The 15,614-nt window shown below is 42.8% G+C and overlaps 1 protein-coding gene across 8 annotated transcripts in view; it reads left to right on the top strand.

The window, feature by feature from the left end:
* The window catches only part of NLRP3 (NLR family pyrin domain containing 3), a 57,616-nt gene that overhangs the window by 4,418 nt on the left and 37,584 nt on the right, over positions 1–15,614 (top strand). For all 8 annotated transcript variants that reach the window (XM_081233796.1, XM_081233794.1, XM_081233793.1 and 5 more), the window contains 5 exons: positions 2,130–2,237; positions 2,753–4,526; positions 8,990–9,157; positions 11,794–11,964; positions 13,012–13,182. In XM_081233796.1, the coding sequence (XP_081089922.1) occupies positions 2,130–2,237; positions 2,753–4,526; positions 8,990–9,157; positions 11,794–11,964; positions 13,012–13,182 (2,392 nt within the window). The remainder of the gene's footprint in view (positions 1–2,129; positions 2,238–2,752; positions 4,527–8,989; positions 9,158–11,793; positions 11,965–13,011; positions 13,183–15,614) is intronic.

The raw sequence follows: 15,614 nt of genomic DNA, 5'->3' as shown, positions 1-15,614 counted from the left end.
CTGATTAGTTACACTTTATCCAAATCTCCCCTGTGCCTGAAACTTCCTCCAGGTCTCCATCTAGCTCCTCATGTGTCTGCCTGCATAGTCAACAAACTTGAATCTCTGCTTCCCATGGCTCAGGGGGCAATCATCTCTCACCTTATAGAGCTATGTAATTTCTTGGGAAAAGCTTTTCCTATGGGCATTACTTTGGGTGTTGGAATGATCAAAGAAATTCTCTTCATCCTTGTGGACATGCTGAGGGTGAGGTTCTTCCTTCTGGCTCTGGTTCTGAGCAAGGGAAGGGTACAGGGATGGGCTCAGAGGAATCTAGAAAATCACAGGATGATGATGTTGAGCTAGCGGAAAGGGGGAATAAAAATGAATCAGCGTTTCTGAAATGGTCAGATAAAAATGGTGGTGTGTATGTAGTATATCCATGTGATTTGAAGCCAGTTTTATATATTTGAACTTCTGTTTTCTAATGAATGTTTACCCTGTTTACCCTGTTTTTTCTTCCAACCCGGTACTGTCCATATTGGCATGTCTAAAGTCAATTAAAATGTATTTATACTGGCAAAAAAAAATGAATCATCAGGTCAGAAGCACAGTGAACTGGGGAAGCAATATGGGTCTATTGAGGGAGATAAAAATAATATGGGGACATGAGGGCAAGGGCATACACCAGTGGGATGTTATAAACAAATTGCGTGTAATAACACAGTTATAAATGTGTCAGTACTTACATACTCAGTAACCTTTTTAAAGTATAATAATCATAGTGGCAGAAGTAGTTCACTAAGCAGTTTTTGTGGATTTTATTCATTCTTCACAAGAACCCCGGGAAGCCTGTGCTTTTTCAAATGAACTTTCAGTTTTATTATACTGAGTGAAAAAAGCCAGTCACAACCCCTGGTGGTTGCCAGAGGCTGCAGGGAATAGGGAATGAGAATTGTTGTTAAATGGGTATAGAGTTTCATTTTTACAAGATGAAAAATAATTCTGGAGATTGGTTGCACAACCATGTGAAGTAAGCCTGGAAAAGGTTTTGGTTGTCCATGACTCTGTTCTAATCAGAGCGAAGACTGGGATTCAATGCCAAGTGTGTCTTTGGTGGAAGCCTGGCTCTTAACCACTGTGCCATTTGGCTTCTACATCTGGGTTTTGGGGTGGAGGAATTATAACTAGGGTTAGAAGTTTTTTGTTTTTATGGGGGGTGCTGGCTAGGGTTAGGTTTTAGGTAAGAATTAATTTTAGTCTTGGTTTGAGTTAATGTTTAGATTTTGTTTTGTGGTTTTGTGTGTGTTGGATTAACAGCATTGCCATTCAGAATAAGTAGACACCTATCAGGAATCCTTTATGTAGCTCTTCGGTTCCTGCCCACCTAGAGTTTTCTGTCCCATGTGTTTCCCTTGGTGCCTAGCTCTTGTTCTACTGTGTCTAATTTCTCCTATAAGATGCTTCTTTGGAATATGGTTTTCACTGATTGTTTAGATCTGTGATTCTCAACTGTGGATGCATGTTGGAGCTTTTAAAATATAGTGGTGCCTGGGCTCCACCTCAGAGAATTGACAAAGGATCACTGGGGGTGGAGTCCTGGAATCAGTGTTTTTAAAGCTTTCTAGGTGAATCTAAAGTCAGCCAGGATTCTGAATACTGAAATAGAGAAATAGACATAAGCCAGATTGGTTATTCTTACTCTTGAAGACTCAGGATATGGGTAAGATGAATTTCAGGTGTTTGGAGACAAGGAAGGATGATATTGCTGGCCTTTAGCCATCTTGAGGATATTGGAAAGTGTGTGGGATGGCCTTGAAACCAGAGCACCAGGGAGGGAGTCTGCCAAAGACAAATGAGGATAAGAAACCTTGATGCCTCACATGTTTACTGTTTGATTTCCAGGCTTGGGAGACAGATTCCAAGACTGGATACAGTGTGGACATAATTCTGGGTGGTATCCATTGCTTTGAAATTAGGAGTACAGGAATGCCCCCAACTGGACGTTCAACTGAGCTGTATTCTGGTTTAGGAGATGTTCAGGGCAGGTGCCTTTGACCTGTGCCAGGTGTTAGATATTGGATCTCAATGACCACTTTAATCAGGAGTCCTGGGTTTTGACACTGAATTTTTCTTCCTTTTACTCTCAGACAATGCAAATGTTTCTGTGATAAGCCAGGAGGAAAGCCTTGAAGAGGAGTGGATGGGTTTACTGGGGTACCTTTCCAGAATCTCTATTTGTAAAAAAAAAAAGAAAGGTAAGCAATGGGGGTGGCACTTCTAGTTGGGTTTGGAGACCTGGTTCTGTAGGTACTTGAAGCTAGGAAGGTGGATAACTTGGTGATCCTAACATGTTCCTGCCCCTTGGGGTGAAAAGTCCTGTCTCAGGAAATCCACTTCAGCTTAAGAAATAGATTCATGTTTGCATGGCTCCTTGGAGTCCCAGAACCAAGGGGAGGCAATTGAGTGTTTCAGGTTTTATCAGGCATGAGCTGTAGACTACCTAAAGGAGTAAGATTGAATAAAAAGGATCTTCTGGACAGGGCCAGTTCATATGGTGCTTTGCTGTTCTTTTGTTTAACCGTGTCTAGGAAGATTTTGACACCCTAGATTTTCTGGGGCTGTTCATACCCAGGCAGTGGAGAGAAACTGCAACTCCCATTCCTCAATTCCAGTTACCATTCCTTATAGACCATCGGTCCTTGTTGATAGCTCATCTCTGGTGGATGTGCTCAGGCTTCTTCCAAAATCTAACTTTCTGTCTCTGCCACAGATTACTGTAAGAAGTACAGAAAATATGTGAAAAGTAGATTCCAGTGTATCAAAGACAGGAATGCCCGTCTGGGTGAGAGCGTGAACCTCAACAAACGCTTCACCAGGCTGCGTCTCATCAAGGAACACCAGAGCCAGCAGGAGAGAGAGCATGAGCTCCTGGCCATTGGTAGGACCTCAGCCAAGATGCGGGATGGCCCCGTGAGTTCCATGAACTTGGAATTGCTTTTTGATCCTGAGGACCCACACTCTGAGCCTGTGCACACGGTGGTATTCCAGGGAGCAGCGGGCATTGGGAAAACAATACTGGCCAGGAAGATCATGTTGGACTGGGCGTCAGAGGAACTTTACCAGGACAAATTTGACTATTTGTTTTACATTCACTGTCGGGAGGTGAGCCTTGGGATGCAGAGGAGCCTGGGGGACCTGATCGCCAGCTGCTGCCCTGGCCCAAACCCACCCATAGGCAAGATTGTGAGCAAGCCTTCCAGGATCCTCTTCCTTATGGATGGTTTTGATGAGCTTCAAGGTGCCTTTGATGAGCACACAGAAACACTCTGCACAAACTGGCAGAAGGTGGAGCGGGGAGACATTCTCCTGAGCAGCCTCATCAGAAAAAGTCTGCTTCCCGAGGCCTCTCTGATCATCACCACAAGACCTGTGGCCCTGGAGAAACTTCAGCACTTGCTGGGCCGGGCTCGTCATGTGGAGATCCTGGGTTTCTCAGAGGTCAAAAAGAAGGAATATTTCTTTAAGTATTTCTCAGATGAGCAGCAAGCAAGGGAAGCCTTCAGGCTGATTCAGGAGAATGAGATCCTCTTCACCATGTGCTTTATTCCCCTGGTCTGCTGGATTGTGTGCACTGGGCTGAAACAGCAGATGGACAGTGGCAAGAGTCTTGCTCGGACATCCAAGACCACCACTGCAGTGTATATATTCTTCCTCTCCAGTTTGTTGCAATCCCAAGGAGGGAGCCAGGGGCACCACAACTCTGCCACCCTCTGGGGTCTCTGTTCATTGGCTGCAGATGGAATCTGGAACCAGAAAATCCTGTTTGAGGAGTGTGATCTCAGGAATCATGGCCTGCAGAAGGCAGATGTGTCTGCTTTCTTGAGGATGAACCTATTCCAAAAGGAAGTGGACTGTGAGAAATTCTACAGCTTCATCCACATGACTTTCCAGGAGTTCTTTGCTGCCATGTACTATCTGCTGGAAGAGGAGAATCAGGGGGAGATGAGGAACATGCAGCGGAGTAGTTTGAAGCTTCCCAACCGAGATGTGAGGGTCCTTCTCGAAAACTATGGCAAGTTTGAAAAAGGGTATCTGATTTTTGTTGTCCGTTTTCTCTTTGGCCTTATAAACCAGGAGAGAACCTCCTACTTGGAGAAAAAACTGAGTTGCAAGATCTCTCAGAAAATCAGGCTGGAGTTGCTAAAATGGATTGAAACAAAAGCCAAAGGCAAGATGCTACAGATTGAGCCCAGCCAGCTGGAATTGTTCTACTGTTTGTATGAGATGCAGGAGGAGGACTTTGTGCAAAGGGCCATGGTCTATTTCCCCAAAATTGAGATCAAGCTCTCCACCAGAATGGACCATGTGGTTTCTTCTTTTTGTATTGAGAACTGTCGCCACATGGAATCACTTTCCCTGAGATTGCTCCGTAACTCATCCAAGGAGGAGGAGGAGGAAGAGGAGGAGGAGGAAGAGGAGGAAGTTCAACACTCTGATGTGAACCATTGTGTCCTCTCTGATCCTCATGTTGCATATCCTCAGCGGTAAGGAGATTCTGCTTCAGGCAGGTGGTAGTATATGTCTTCTATTTTCTAACCACCTATCTCTTGGCACTTGCTCTCTCTCCTTCTCAACTGTCTTGCAAATGCAGTTGCCACAGCTACATAATAATGCCACCACCACTCATTTCTACCAGACCCCTTCATTGGCATATATTGACTAGTAGAGAAAGGGTAGGTGGACAAACACCATGAGAAAAAAGCCAATGAAACAAAAAGCAAATGTTTGGTGGATGCCAATTTAGCACAAGGCATTCTGTGGGGGAAAGAATGGAATAAAAATGTTCATAAACTCAAATTGCTTGTAAAGTACTTGGGGCTTTAGTGCATAATACCCTATCAGTACCTAAGGGGCAAAACAACCCCTTTGACTCTGCCCAGGAACACAGAGGACAGAGGGCCCTCGGTGTTGGATGCTTGGGGGAGGTTTCTTGGAGGAGTGAAGTTTGAGCCTGCCGTGAAGGACTGATAGGATGTGTGTGAGTGGAAGAGAAGGTAAAGGGATTTGTGCAATGGGTTCTTGTATGAAGAAAGCATGAATATGGTCTGAGGAAGAGTACTTATGTTGGAGAAAATGGGGAGGGATATGGTTTCACTGGAAAAACCAATGAGGGGAAATCGAGGGAAATAGGGCTGGAAAGGAGAGAGTGCTCCAAGGCCCCCACCTTGTGTTTGCAGCCAGGCATTCATCAACAGCACCCCCTTCAGGGTCTGTTCACCCACTTGCTAGGGGGTTGGACGCCAGTTGCTGTGTGTGTACAGTGAAGGGATTGAGTTCCTTGACTTCTAAGTCCTTGCACAGAAACTGCCACTGCTACAGTGGCTGTGGGGAGGTGGCTGCTCTGTGAATGCTTGGGTTTAACCGCTATAGAAGACACTTGACATAGGACAAAATTAAGGAGAAAGAGAGCTGACCCTTTCACTGGCAGCAATACATTTTCAGCTCCCTCTCTTTGCCTCAGCACCACTACCAGGATGACTTTTCTATTTACTGTCGGGTCATCAAGGACCACCTGCTGGGGTTTCAGTGGTGGCTAAGACCAAGGTCCTGCTCACAGCAACTTACAGTTGGGTTGTGGGGACAGGCAGAAAACAAGGGCAGTTGGTAGAGAGGATGGGCTTTGGCAAGAGCACTGGTGGAGTGCACCTGAAGCACATGGGTGGAGCCCTTGAATAGCCAGACCCTGAACGATGGGGCATGAGAGAGCCATGAATGTGCAAAGGGCAGCCCAGATTGAGGGAACAGTGGGTTCAAAGGGTGGGAGGTGGGAAATCAGGGTACATTTTGACAATGGCAAATAGTTCAGAATAGCTAGAAAGAAGATGGGAGAGGGAGAGAAAGAGAGAGGGGGACTAAGAGAAAAGGATCTGCTCTCTAGGGCTCTAAAATTGAAGCTGAGTAAACAAGACATCTGACAAAGATCACACAGCTGTGAGGAAGGCTGGCGGAGACTCAGACTAAAACTCGTGATGAAAAGCCTGATGCCCATCTTGCTAGATGACAGCTACCTTCTTCTGAGGGCAGGAGCTTGCTTTGCGTGTTCTAGAGCCTTCGAAGGGCCAGCAGCATGGGCATCCACCTGGTGCCTGTTAGAAGTGCAGGACTGCAGGCCTAATCCTAGATCCATGGAGTCAGAATCTGCATTTTAACAAGAGCTGAACTTTGAAATCACCTAGAAGTCTTTTTTTTAAACATTTTTATTGGAGTATAATTGCTGTACAATGGTGTGTTAGTTTCTGCTTTAGCCACTATGGAGAACAGTATGGAGGTTCCTTAAAAAACTACAAATAGAACTACCATATGGTCCAGCAATCCCACTACTGGGCATATACCCTGAGAAAACCATAATTCAAAAAGAGTCATGTACCAAAATGTTCATTGCAGCTCTATTTACAATAGCCAGGAGATGGAAGCAACCTAAGTGTCCATCATCGGATGAATGGATAAAGAAGATGTGGCACATATATACAATGGAATATTACTCAGCCATAAAAAGAAATGAAATTGAGTTATTTGTAGTGAGGTGCCTGGACCTAGAGTCTGTCATACAGAGTGAAGTAAGTCAGAAAGAGAAAGACAAATACCATATGCTAACACATATATATGGAATCTAAGAAAAAAAATGTCATGAAGCACCTGGAAGTCTTAAAAATATCAATATGCTTGGTACCACCTCAGAGATTCTGACTTTATTCCTATGGCCTGGCCTAGGGATTTTCGAGAGCACTGCTCATGCTATTGTGCAGCCAATGTGAGAACTGGTCTCTGGGTCACTTAGCAGAGTGTCCAGGGCCATGGGCAGGAGAGCCGACTGTTGAGGGAGGAGAAGGATGCCTGAGGGAAGGGCCAGAGGGTATTCATAGTCAGCCAAAGCCACAGGCTCTTTCTTAATTGTTTTTTACTTTTAATTTTGTTATTATTATTTTTTATTGAGGTATAGTTGATGTACAATATTATATAAGTTTCAGGTATATAGCATAGTGATTCACAATTTTTTTTTTTTTTGTGGTACGTGGGCCTCTCACTGTTGTGGCCTCTCCCGTTGCGGAGCACAGGCTCCGGACGCGCAGGCTCAGCCGCTCCGCGGCATGTGGGATCTTCCCGGACCGGGGCACGAACCCGCGTCCCCTTCATCAGCAGGCAGACTCTCAACCACTGCGCCACCAGGGAAGCCCGTGATTCACAATTTTTAAAGGTTACATTCCATTTATAGTTATTATAAAATATTGTCTATATTCCTTGTGTTGTACAATGTATTCTTTTTTTTACATCTTTATTGGAGTATAATTGCTTTACGATGGTGTATTAGTTTCTGCTTTATAACAAAGTGAATCAGTTATACATATACATCTGTTCCCATATCACTTCCCTCTTGCGTCTCCCTCCCTCCCACCCTCCCTATCCCACCCCTCCAGGCGGTCACAAAGCACCGAGCTGATCTCCCTGTGCTATTCGGCTGCTTCCCACTAGCTATCTATTTTACGTTTGGTAGTGTATATATGTCCATGCCTCTCTCTTGCTTTGTCACAGCTTAACCTTCCCCCTCCCCATATCCTCAAGTCCATTCTCAAGTAGGTCTGTGTCTTTATTCCTGTTTTACCCCTAGGTTCTTCATGACATTTTTTTTCTTAAATTCCATACATATGTGTTAGCATATGGTATTTGTCTTTCTCTTTCTGACTTACTTCACTCTGTATGACAGACTCTAGGTTTATCCACCTCATTACAAATAGCTCAATTTCGTTTCTTTTTATGGCTGAGTAATATTCCATTGTATATATGTGCCACATCTTCTTTATCCATTCATCCGATGATGGACACTTAGGTTGTTTCCATCTCCTGGCTATTGTAAATAGAGCTGCAATGAACATTTTATAGTGTATTTATTTTACACATAGTAGTTTGTACCTCTTAATCCCCTACACCTATCTTGTTCCTCCCCCTTCCTTCTCCCTACTGGTAACCACTAGTTTGTTCTTTATATCTGTGAGTTTGTTTCTTTTCCATTTTACTCACTAGTTTGTTTTATTTTTTAGATTCCACATATAAGTGATATCATACAGTATTTGTCTTTCACTTATTTCACTTAGCATAATACCCTCTAAGCTCATCCATGTTGTTACAACAAAATTTCATTATTTTTAAATTTAATTTAGTTTTTAATTTTTATTTCTTTAATTAAAGTATAGGTAATTTATAGTGTCATGTTAGTTTCAGGTGTACAGTGCAGTGATTCAGATAAATATATATGTGTATATATATATATATATATATATATATATATATATATATATATATATATATATATTCTTTTTCAGATTCTTTTCCCTTATAGGTTATTACAAAATATTGAATATAGTTCCCTGTGCTATACAGTAGGTCCTTGTTGGTTATCTATTTTATATATAGTAGAGTGTATATGTTAATCCCAACCTCCTAATTTATTCCTACCTCCCACTTTGGTAACCATAATTTTGTTTTCTATGTCTGTGAGTCTCTTTCTGTTTTGTAAATAACTTTATTTGTATTATTTTTTAGATTCCACATATAAGTGATATCATATAGCATTTGTCTTTCACTTATTTCACTTAGCATAATACCCTCAAGTCCATCCATGTTGTTGCAAATGACAAAATTTCATTATTTTTTATGGCTGAGTAGTATTCCATTGTGGTGTGTGTGTGTGTGTGTGTGTGTGTGTGTGTATACATCGCATCTTCCTTATCCATTCATCACAGGCTCTTTGAATCATAGGTGTGTAGAACAGTCTTACCAAGGCTCCTCTAGCCTTTTTCATTCCTCAGTGCACAATCTTTGGTTCTGTGACTCATTTCTTAATTCCCAGGAGGCCTTCGAACTGGTGTCAGCCACTCCTGGCCCCTAGATTCAGTTTGCTATTCTTAGAGACTGACTTTGTTTTCTGTCCTTCCTTCCTTCCAATTTCTAGATTGGTGAACTATCTCACTTCCAGCATTTGCAGGGGCATCTTCTCAGTCCTGAGCGATAACTGGAACCTCACTGAATTGAACCTCAGTGGCAATACCCTGGGAGACCCAGGGATGAAGGTATTATGTGAAACACTCCAGCAACCTGGATGTAACATTCGCAGATTGTGGTAAGAACACGTGTGTGTGTGTGTGTGTGTGTGTGTGTGTGTGTGAGGGGGAGAGAGAGAGAGAGAGAGAGTAAGGGAGAAGAAGGACCAGATTAGTGATTAGTTTTCTAAGGTTGTCATAACAAAGTACAACAGACTGGGAGGCTTAAACAATAGAAATTAATTTTCTCACAGTCCTGGGGGCTAGAAGTCCAAGACGAAGTTGTCAGAAGGGTTGGTTTCTTCTGCATCTTCTCTCCTTGGCTTGTAGTTGGCTGTCCTCTCCTTGTGTCTTCACATGGTCTCTGTGTGTGTCTGATTTCTTCTTCTTACAAGAACACAAGTCATGTTGGATTAGGGCCTACCCTAATGACCTATTTTAACTTAATTACTTTTTAAACACTGTCTCCAAATATAGTCACATTCTGAGGTCCTAAATGTTGAGACTTCAACATGAAGTATTTGGGGGGATGCAATTCAGCCCATAGCAAGTGGGAAGGCAAAGTTGATTGGAGGACAGTTGTTTGGGAAGTTTAAGATGGGGAAGAATAAAGGGGAACTGAAAGTAGGTCATTTGTTGGTGTCATGAAAAGATGTGACTTTCAGTGTCTTCCATTTCTTCATTAGCCATGCTTACAGATGAGATTTGAAGAGTTTCATCAAATACAGCAATGGCTACCTGGGCTGGAACCCATCAAAATATTTTGCATAGATTAAATTGTCACAGGGAATCTCTTGCAGATTTATTAATAAAATGCTTGCTGTGAGCCCACACTGTGAATCAGACTCGCATGCCCTGAGTTGAGCACACAGTTGTATTGGCCATCCCTCCAGCCCTCTTCCATCACACATCTGCATTTCTGATGAGCTACACAGCCAGTGTTAAAGCCCACCACTCCAGGACATTTTCATTCCTTCCTCCCTTGCTCATCATAACCACTCCATCACCAGTCTTATTTTACCTATTACACAAACCATTGTTCACTTTTCCTCATCCTCACTTTATTACTGACTAGAGTCCTTAGACTCCTTAATTAACAGAAAGTAACTAGAGGCCAGATGATGAATTCAGGTAAGGCTTTATTGGGGCTCGTGCTACAGCACAAGGGAAAAAAAACAAGTAACACGTTCCCTTGCTCACTCTCTGAGTGGGGGTGAGCTGGTCCTTTAAATGGGGTGAGGGTAGGGGCCAGAGGTGTGGCTTAGGTGGTCTGCCACCCCCTTGGTGGTGCTCTGTGCAGGGATCATGCGCAGTACCCTGCTTTTGCTCCTGGGACCTCAGAAATGGCAGTTGGGTTTTGACCTTTTTGTATCTTATTGTTCATAATTTGCCCCAACTGCACACATGAATGCAGTTATGTTTAGTCCCTTATAGTTTCTTTGTATTCTGTTGCTTGAGCAGATATTTGTCCAGGTGCAAGCACTGCAGTAAAGAGTCCCAGGTCCCAGCCTATCTCAACTCCACCAGCCCAGGTCCAACAACCACCATGATTTGCCTGGATAGTGCAATAGACTCTAAGACCATAAACTTCTCATGACAGGATTCATGTTTGTTCTGCAATTGTCTCTATAATGTCTGGAGACATTGTTCTTACCATGTGTTCATGCTCAAAAATACATATTGAATGAATGTTGGCTGTTTGGTCTCCCTGCATCTACTTTTGCCACTCACCAATCATTCTCTGTACAAAAGACAGAGTGTTATTTAGAAAATTATACTTTGATCATGGCATTTCTATGCTTAAGTGCTTTTTCTTTGCTCTTTTGACAAATTTAAAATGTTCTTCTTGCCTTCAAGGCTCTGACTGGTTTTGACATTTAACCTTCCTCTCCACCATCATCCCATGCCACCCTCCCCATCGCCCCTGTGGGTGCCCCTGTGTGATTCCAGAAAGTGAGACACAAATGGGGAGGCATGGGTGAGAATGAGATGTTTTGCAGATAAGATCTATCATCCATTCGCTTCTGGTTGGTGTGGAAATGGAGGCAGAAAAGATGATCCAACAAGCTCCAGGACATTTGAACTATTCGCCTGGAGATGAGCTGGAATATTGTTCTTGCTCCTCTGATAGGGACTAATTGTTGTTGTTGGTGGTGATGGTGGTGACGGAGTGTGTTTGTGTGTGTGTGTGTGTAAAGCAAATCAAGAATCAGAGCTGCTTGCTCCTTCAGTTTAGATGAAGGGCTGGGATTAAATCATCAAACAGTATAGCAGGGACAAGGTTGGCAAAGAGAAAAGGTAGAAGGGTACAACCCTAGAGAGAACAGTATCCATCCAAAGGAGTTTCAGCTGTTAGGAACATGTGGTAAAAAGGTGGAACCCATAGGTTCACCATTATTTTCATTTACAAAACAGGAACTTGCCATTTACATACTCATATATATGCCCATTATTTATGGAGGGTGTTCACTGGCAGCTGTGGTCTCAGACTGTGAGCCAGTGAGCCCAACAGCTAACTTCCCAATATGTCTTAAGCTGTAGTCAGGAGTTCTGATAAGATGATACTTTCTTTCATAAAAATTTAGTTATAACTTTCTCTTTGTAACGTGAGAACACAGTGCCCCTTCCTGGCGCTAAAAACCAACCTAGACCAGAAAGCAGCAACAGAAAAGCAGCCCAAGTTCTGATGTTTTCTGTTTCTGTGCTTGGCGTGAAGGTTGGGGCAGTGTTGCCTTTCCCATCAGTGCTGCTTCAACATCTCCTCGGTCTTGAGCAACAATCAGAAGCTGGTGGAACTGGATCTGAGCCACAATGCCCTGGGAGACTTTGGAATCAGACTTTTGTGTGTGGGACTGAGACATCTATTTTGCAATCTGAAGAAGCTCTGGTGAGTCTGAACTAATTTCCCTCAAGAAGTATGAGCTGGGGCTTCAGTGAGTCACGATGGTTAGAATTTTAGTGTGAGAATGGCCTTTGCTGCTCAGAGGAATCCCTCTGTTTATCTCTGGGTGTTTGTCAATAATTAATTCAGTTAGTGTTTGTTGTAGTAAAAGCCATATACTCAGCCCTGGAGGGGAACTTAAAAAATCAGAAATGTCATGCTTGCCTTTAAGGTATTTACAACCTAGCTGAGAAAATAAAACCAATGTACTGCATTGCTATAGAAGAGTTTTGGGACTTGATGACAGGGCCTTGGTCCACACAGAATAGGAAAAACGATACTAAAGCAATGCAGACACTTGACATTCTATGCAGCTCTTCATTAAATGCTTCTGGGAGACTTGAATTTTGAAGAAGACAAAAAAGCACTTGAAAATGGTAGGGCTGATTCACACCCATTAGGGTGGCTATTATAAAAAAGCAAAGCAAAACAAGACTACATATTCAGTAAAATAAGCCAGAAGAAAAAGGGCAAATATTGTATGATTTCACTTATATGAAGTACCTAGAATTGTCAAATTCATAGAGACAAGATGTAGAATGGTGGTTTCCAGGGGCTCAGGGGAGGTGAATTGGGAGTTATTGTTTAATGGGTACAAAATTTCAGCTTGGGAAGATGAAAAGAGTTTTGGAGATAAACAGCGGTAGTGTTGCACAATTATGTGAATGTACTTAAGTGCTACTGAATTGTAGCACTTATAGATGAACACTTATAAATGTTTACAATGGTAAATTTTATGTTATGCATATTTTACCACAATAAAAATACATGTAGAGATCTGGTAAGATGTTGTAACATTGCATGGGCTTGGAAGGTGTTTACATGCTATTATACCAACCAGAAAAAGAAGCAAAAAGTTAATAAAGAGCTTGGATGTACTCTTTCCATGTGTGGACTGGACTATAGGCAAAGGCAGGACAAGTGCTTTCTTGAGTCGCAGCAGAGTGGGGAGTGGGATGAGAGAGGTGTTGTGACATTCTGCCATTTCTGAAGGTTGGTCAGTTGCTGTCTCACATCGGTGTGTTGTGATGATCTCGCATCTGTCCTGAGCACCAACCATTCCCTGACCAGACTCTACTTGGGGGAAAATGCTCTGGGAGACTCAGGAGTTGGAATTTTATGTGAAAAAGCAAAGAATCCACAATGTAACCTGCAGAAACTGGGGTAAGTCTTCACGAGTGTCTCAGCAATAAAGCAACTTATATTTAGGGATACATTGTTTGGAAAATGTGAATGGGGGTTACTCTAAAAAAGATTAATCAGATGGAGTTGAGGTTAAAGAATGGAAGAGACAATATCTGAAGTAGTTTGAAGCACTAGATACTACCCACTGCTAGTAAGTTAGTTATGTCTATGCTACTGAATGCAAGTTCGTGTGCCCAGCACACAGTGAGGCAAAACAAACTGAAACATTGCAGTTTGGAGTAGAGAAATGTTTATTGCAGGGCCATGCAAGGAGATGGGCAGCTCATGTACCCCCAAACCCTGCACTCCTTTAGGGGTTTCAGCAAACATTTTTAAAGGCAAGTTGAGGGAAGGGCGTGGGTGGTTTTTGCAGACTTCCTGGTGTCATAATCCCTTGTTCTTGCACTGTCCACGTAGGTCAGGTCACACTGTTCCCATAAACCTCCAGCAAGACAAATGTTACCCTCTGTTCTGCAACTTTTTATCTCCAAATGGATGACTCTTAAAAATCAGAGCCTTGAGAATAGGCTATTCTGGCTACAGGCAATGTTCTTATACAAAGGGGCAAAGCATGACTCAGCACAGGCAACAGAGCACAAAGATTAAAGTAAAAGAACCAGATCTAATATGGAGTCAGATTTGTTCTTCTCTATTACATATAGAAGTGGAGATTCTCAGAGTTGAAAGAAAGTTTAGGAATTGTGCAGCCCAGTGAAGCAGCGAAACATTTGCTTCTAAGACGTTCACGTGGGTAGTCACCCGTTTTACGGGTAAAAATTTCTAGGCATGCTAGTCATTGCTACACTGCCTGCAGTTCTTATTTCTATGCAGCCCCTTCTTTGTTTTTTGTGCGTTGGTCCTTGTTCTGTTCCCCAGGGTCTGCTAAGAGATGCTGATCTCAATTCCTCAGAGACAACAGTCACACTCTAGGTCTTCTCATATTTTGCCTGGATGTCTCTAAACCCTTAACCCTTAACTTGGCTTAGCACCTTCACCTATTTAGTTATGTTGTCCTAGGTGAGGGTTGGTCTGTTAATGTCTCTATTCGAAGTACAATGCCCAGACCTGAACCTGATACTCCTAAAGATGTGTGGTGGATCTTTCACCTCCTGTGGCAGGGCACTATACTGTCACCAGTGAAGCCTGGGATTTCCTTATATTTCTGGCAATCACATTAGATCATGAGTTCTACTGGATGTCTGCAGTCAATAATAATACACATTTTGGGGGCGTTTCTAACACCAGTAACCAATTCTCTGCAGACACCAACTGGGTGTCTTACAAGTCAATTTGATTTTGACGCTAACTACCCAGAGTTATTACAGACCCTTCAGCTAAGGTCTCAGTCCAAAAAGACTGCCTCCACCAACCCCTGCCAACGTCAGACATCAATTTCAAGTAGTGGGTCTGCAGATTACTCACACTTCTTTCTGACTTGGCTACAAATTGAGGATTCACACGACCCCCTACTCAGGTGGGAAAATTTGCTAGAGTGACTCACAGAAATCAGGGAAATACTTTATTTACATTTACATTTTTTATAAAGGGTACAAATAATCAGATGAAGAGACACATAGGGTGAAGTACAGAAGGGTCTGGAGCCCAGGGGCTTCTATCCCCATGGAGTTGGGGTGCTTTACCCTCCTGGCATGTGGATATATTCACCAACCAACCCAGAAGGTCTCCAAATCTCATTGTTCAAGAGATTTTATAGAGATTAATCTCCAGCCTTCCTCCCCTCTCCTTCCTGGAAGTTGGTGGATTCGGCTGAAAGTTCCAACTTTCTAATCGCTTGGGCTTTCTGATGATCAGCCCATGTGAGCCTATCTAGGGGCCCGAACTTAAGCTACCTCATTAGCATAAATTCAGGTGTGATCAAAAGGGGCTCCTTTGAATAACAAGAGACACTCTTATTACTCAGGAAATCCCCAGGGTTTTAGGACCTCTGAGCTGGGAATGGGGGACAAAGACCAAATGTATTTCTTGTTTTAAATTTTTTAAACATCTTTATTGGAGTATAATTGCTTTACAATGGCGTGTTAGTTTCTGCTTTATAACAAAGTGAATCAACTATACATATACATATATCCCCATATCTCCTCCCTCTTGCATCTCCGTCCCACCCTCCCTATCCCACCCCTCTAGGTGGTCATAAAGCACCGAGGTGATCTCGCTGTGCTATGCAGCTGCTTCCCACTAGCTATCTATTTTACATTTGGTAGTGTATATATGTCCATGCCACTCTCTCACTTCGTCCCAGCTTACCCTTCCCCCTCCCCACGTCCTCAAGTCCATTCTCTATGTCTGCGTCTTTATTCCTGTCCTGCCCCTAGGTTCTTCAGAACTTTTTTTTTTTTAGATTCCATATATATGTGTTAGCATACAGTATTTGTTTTCCTCTTTCTGACTTA

The sequence above is a fragment of the Mesoplodon bidens genome (genome assembly GCF_964165515.1).
Source record: "Mesoplodon bidens genome assembly, chromosome: 4".
Lineage (NCBI taxonomy): Eukaryota > Metazoa > Chordata > Mammalia > Artiodactyla > Ziphiidae > Mesoplodon > Mesoplodon bidens.
This window is presented reverse-complemented; position numbering and strand designations above follow the sequence as displayed.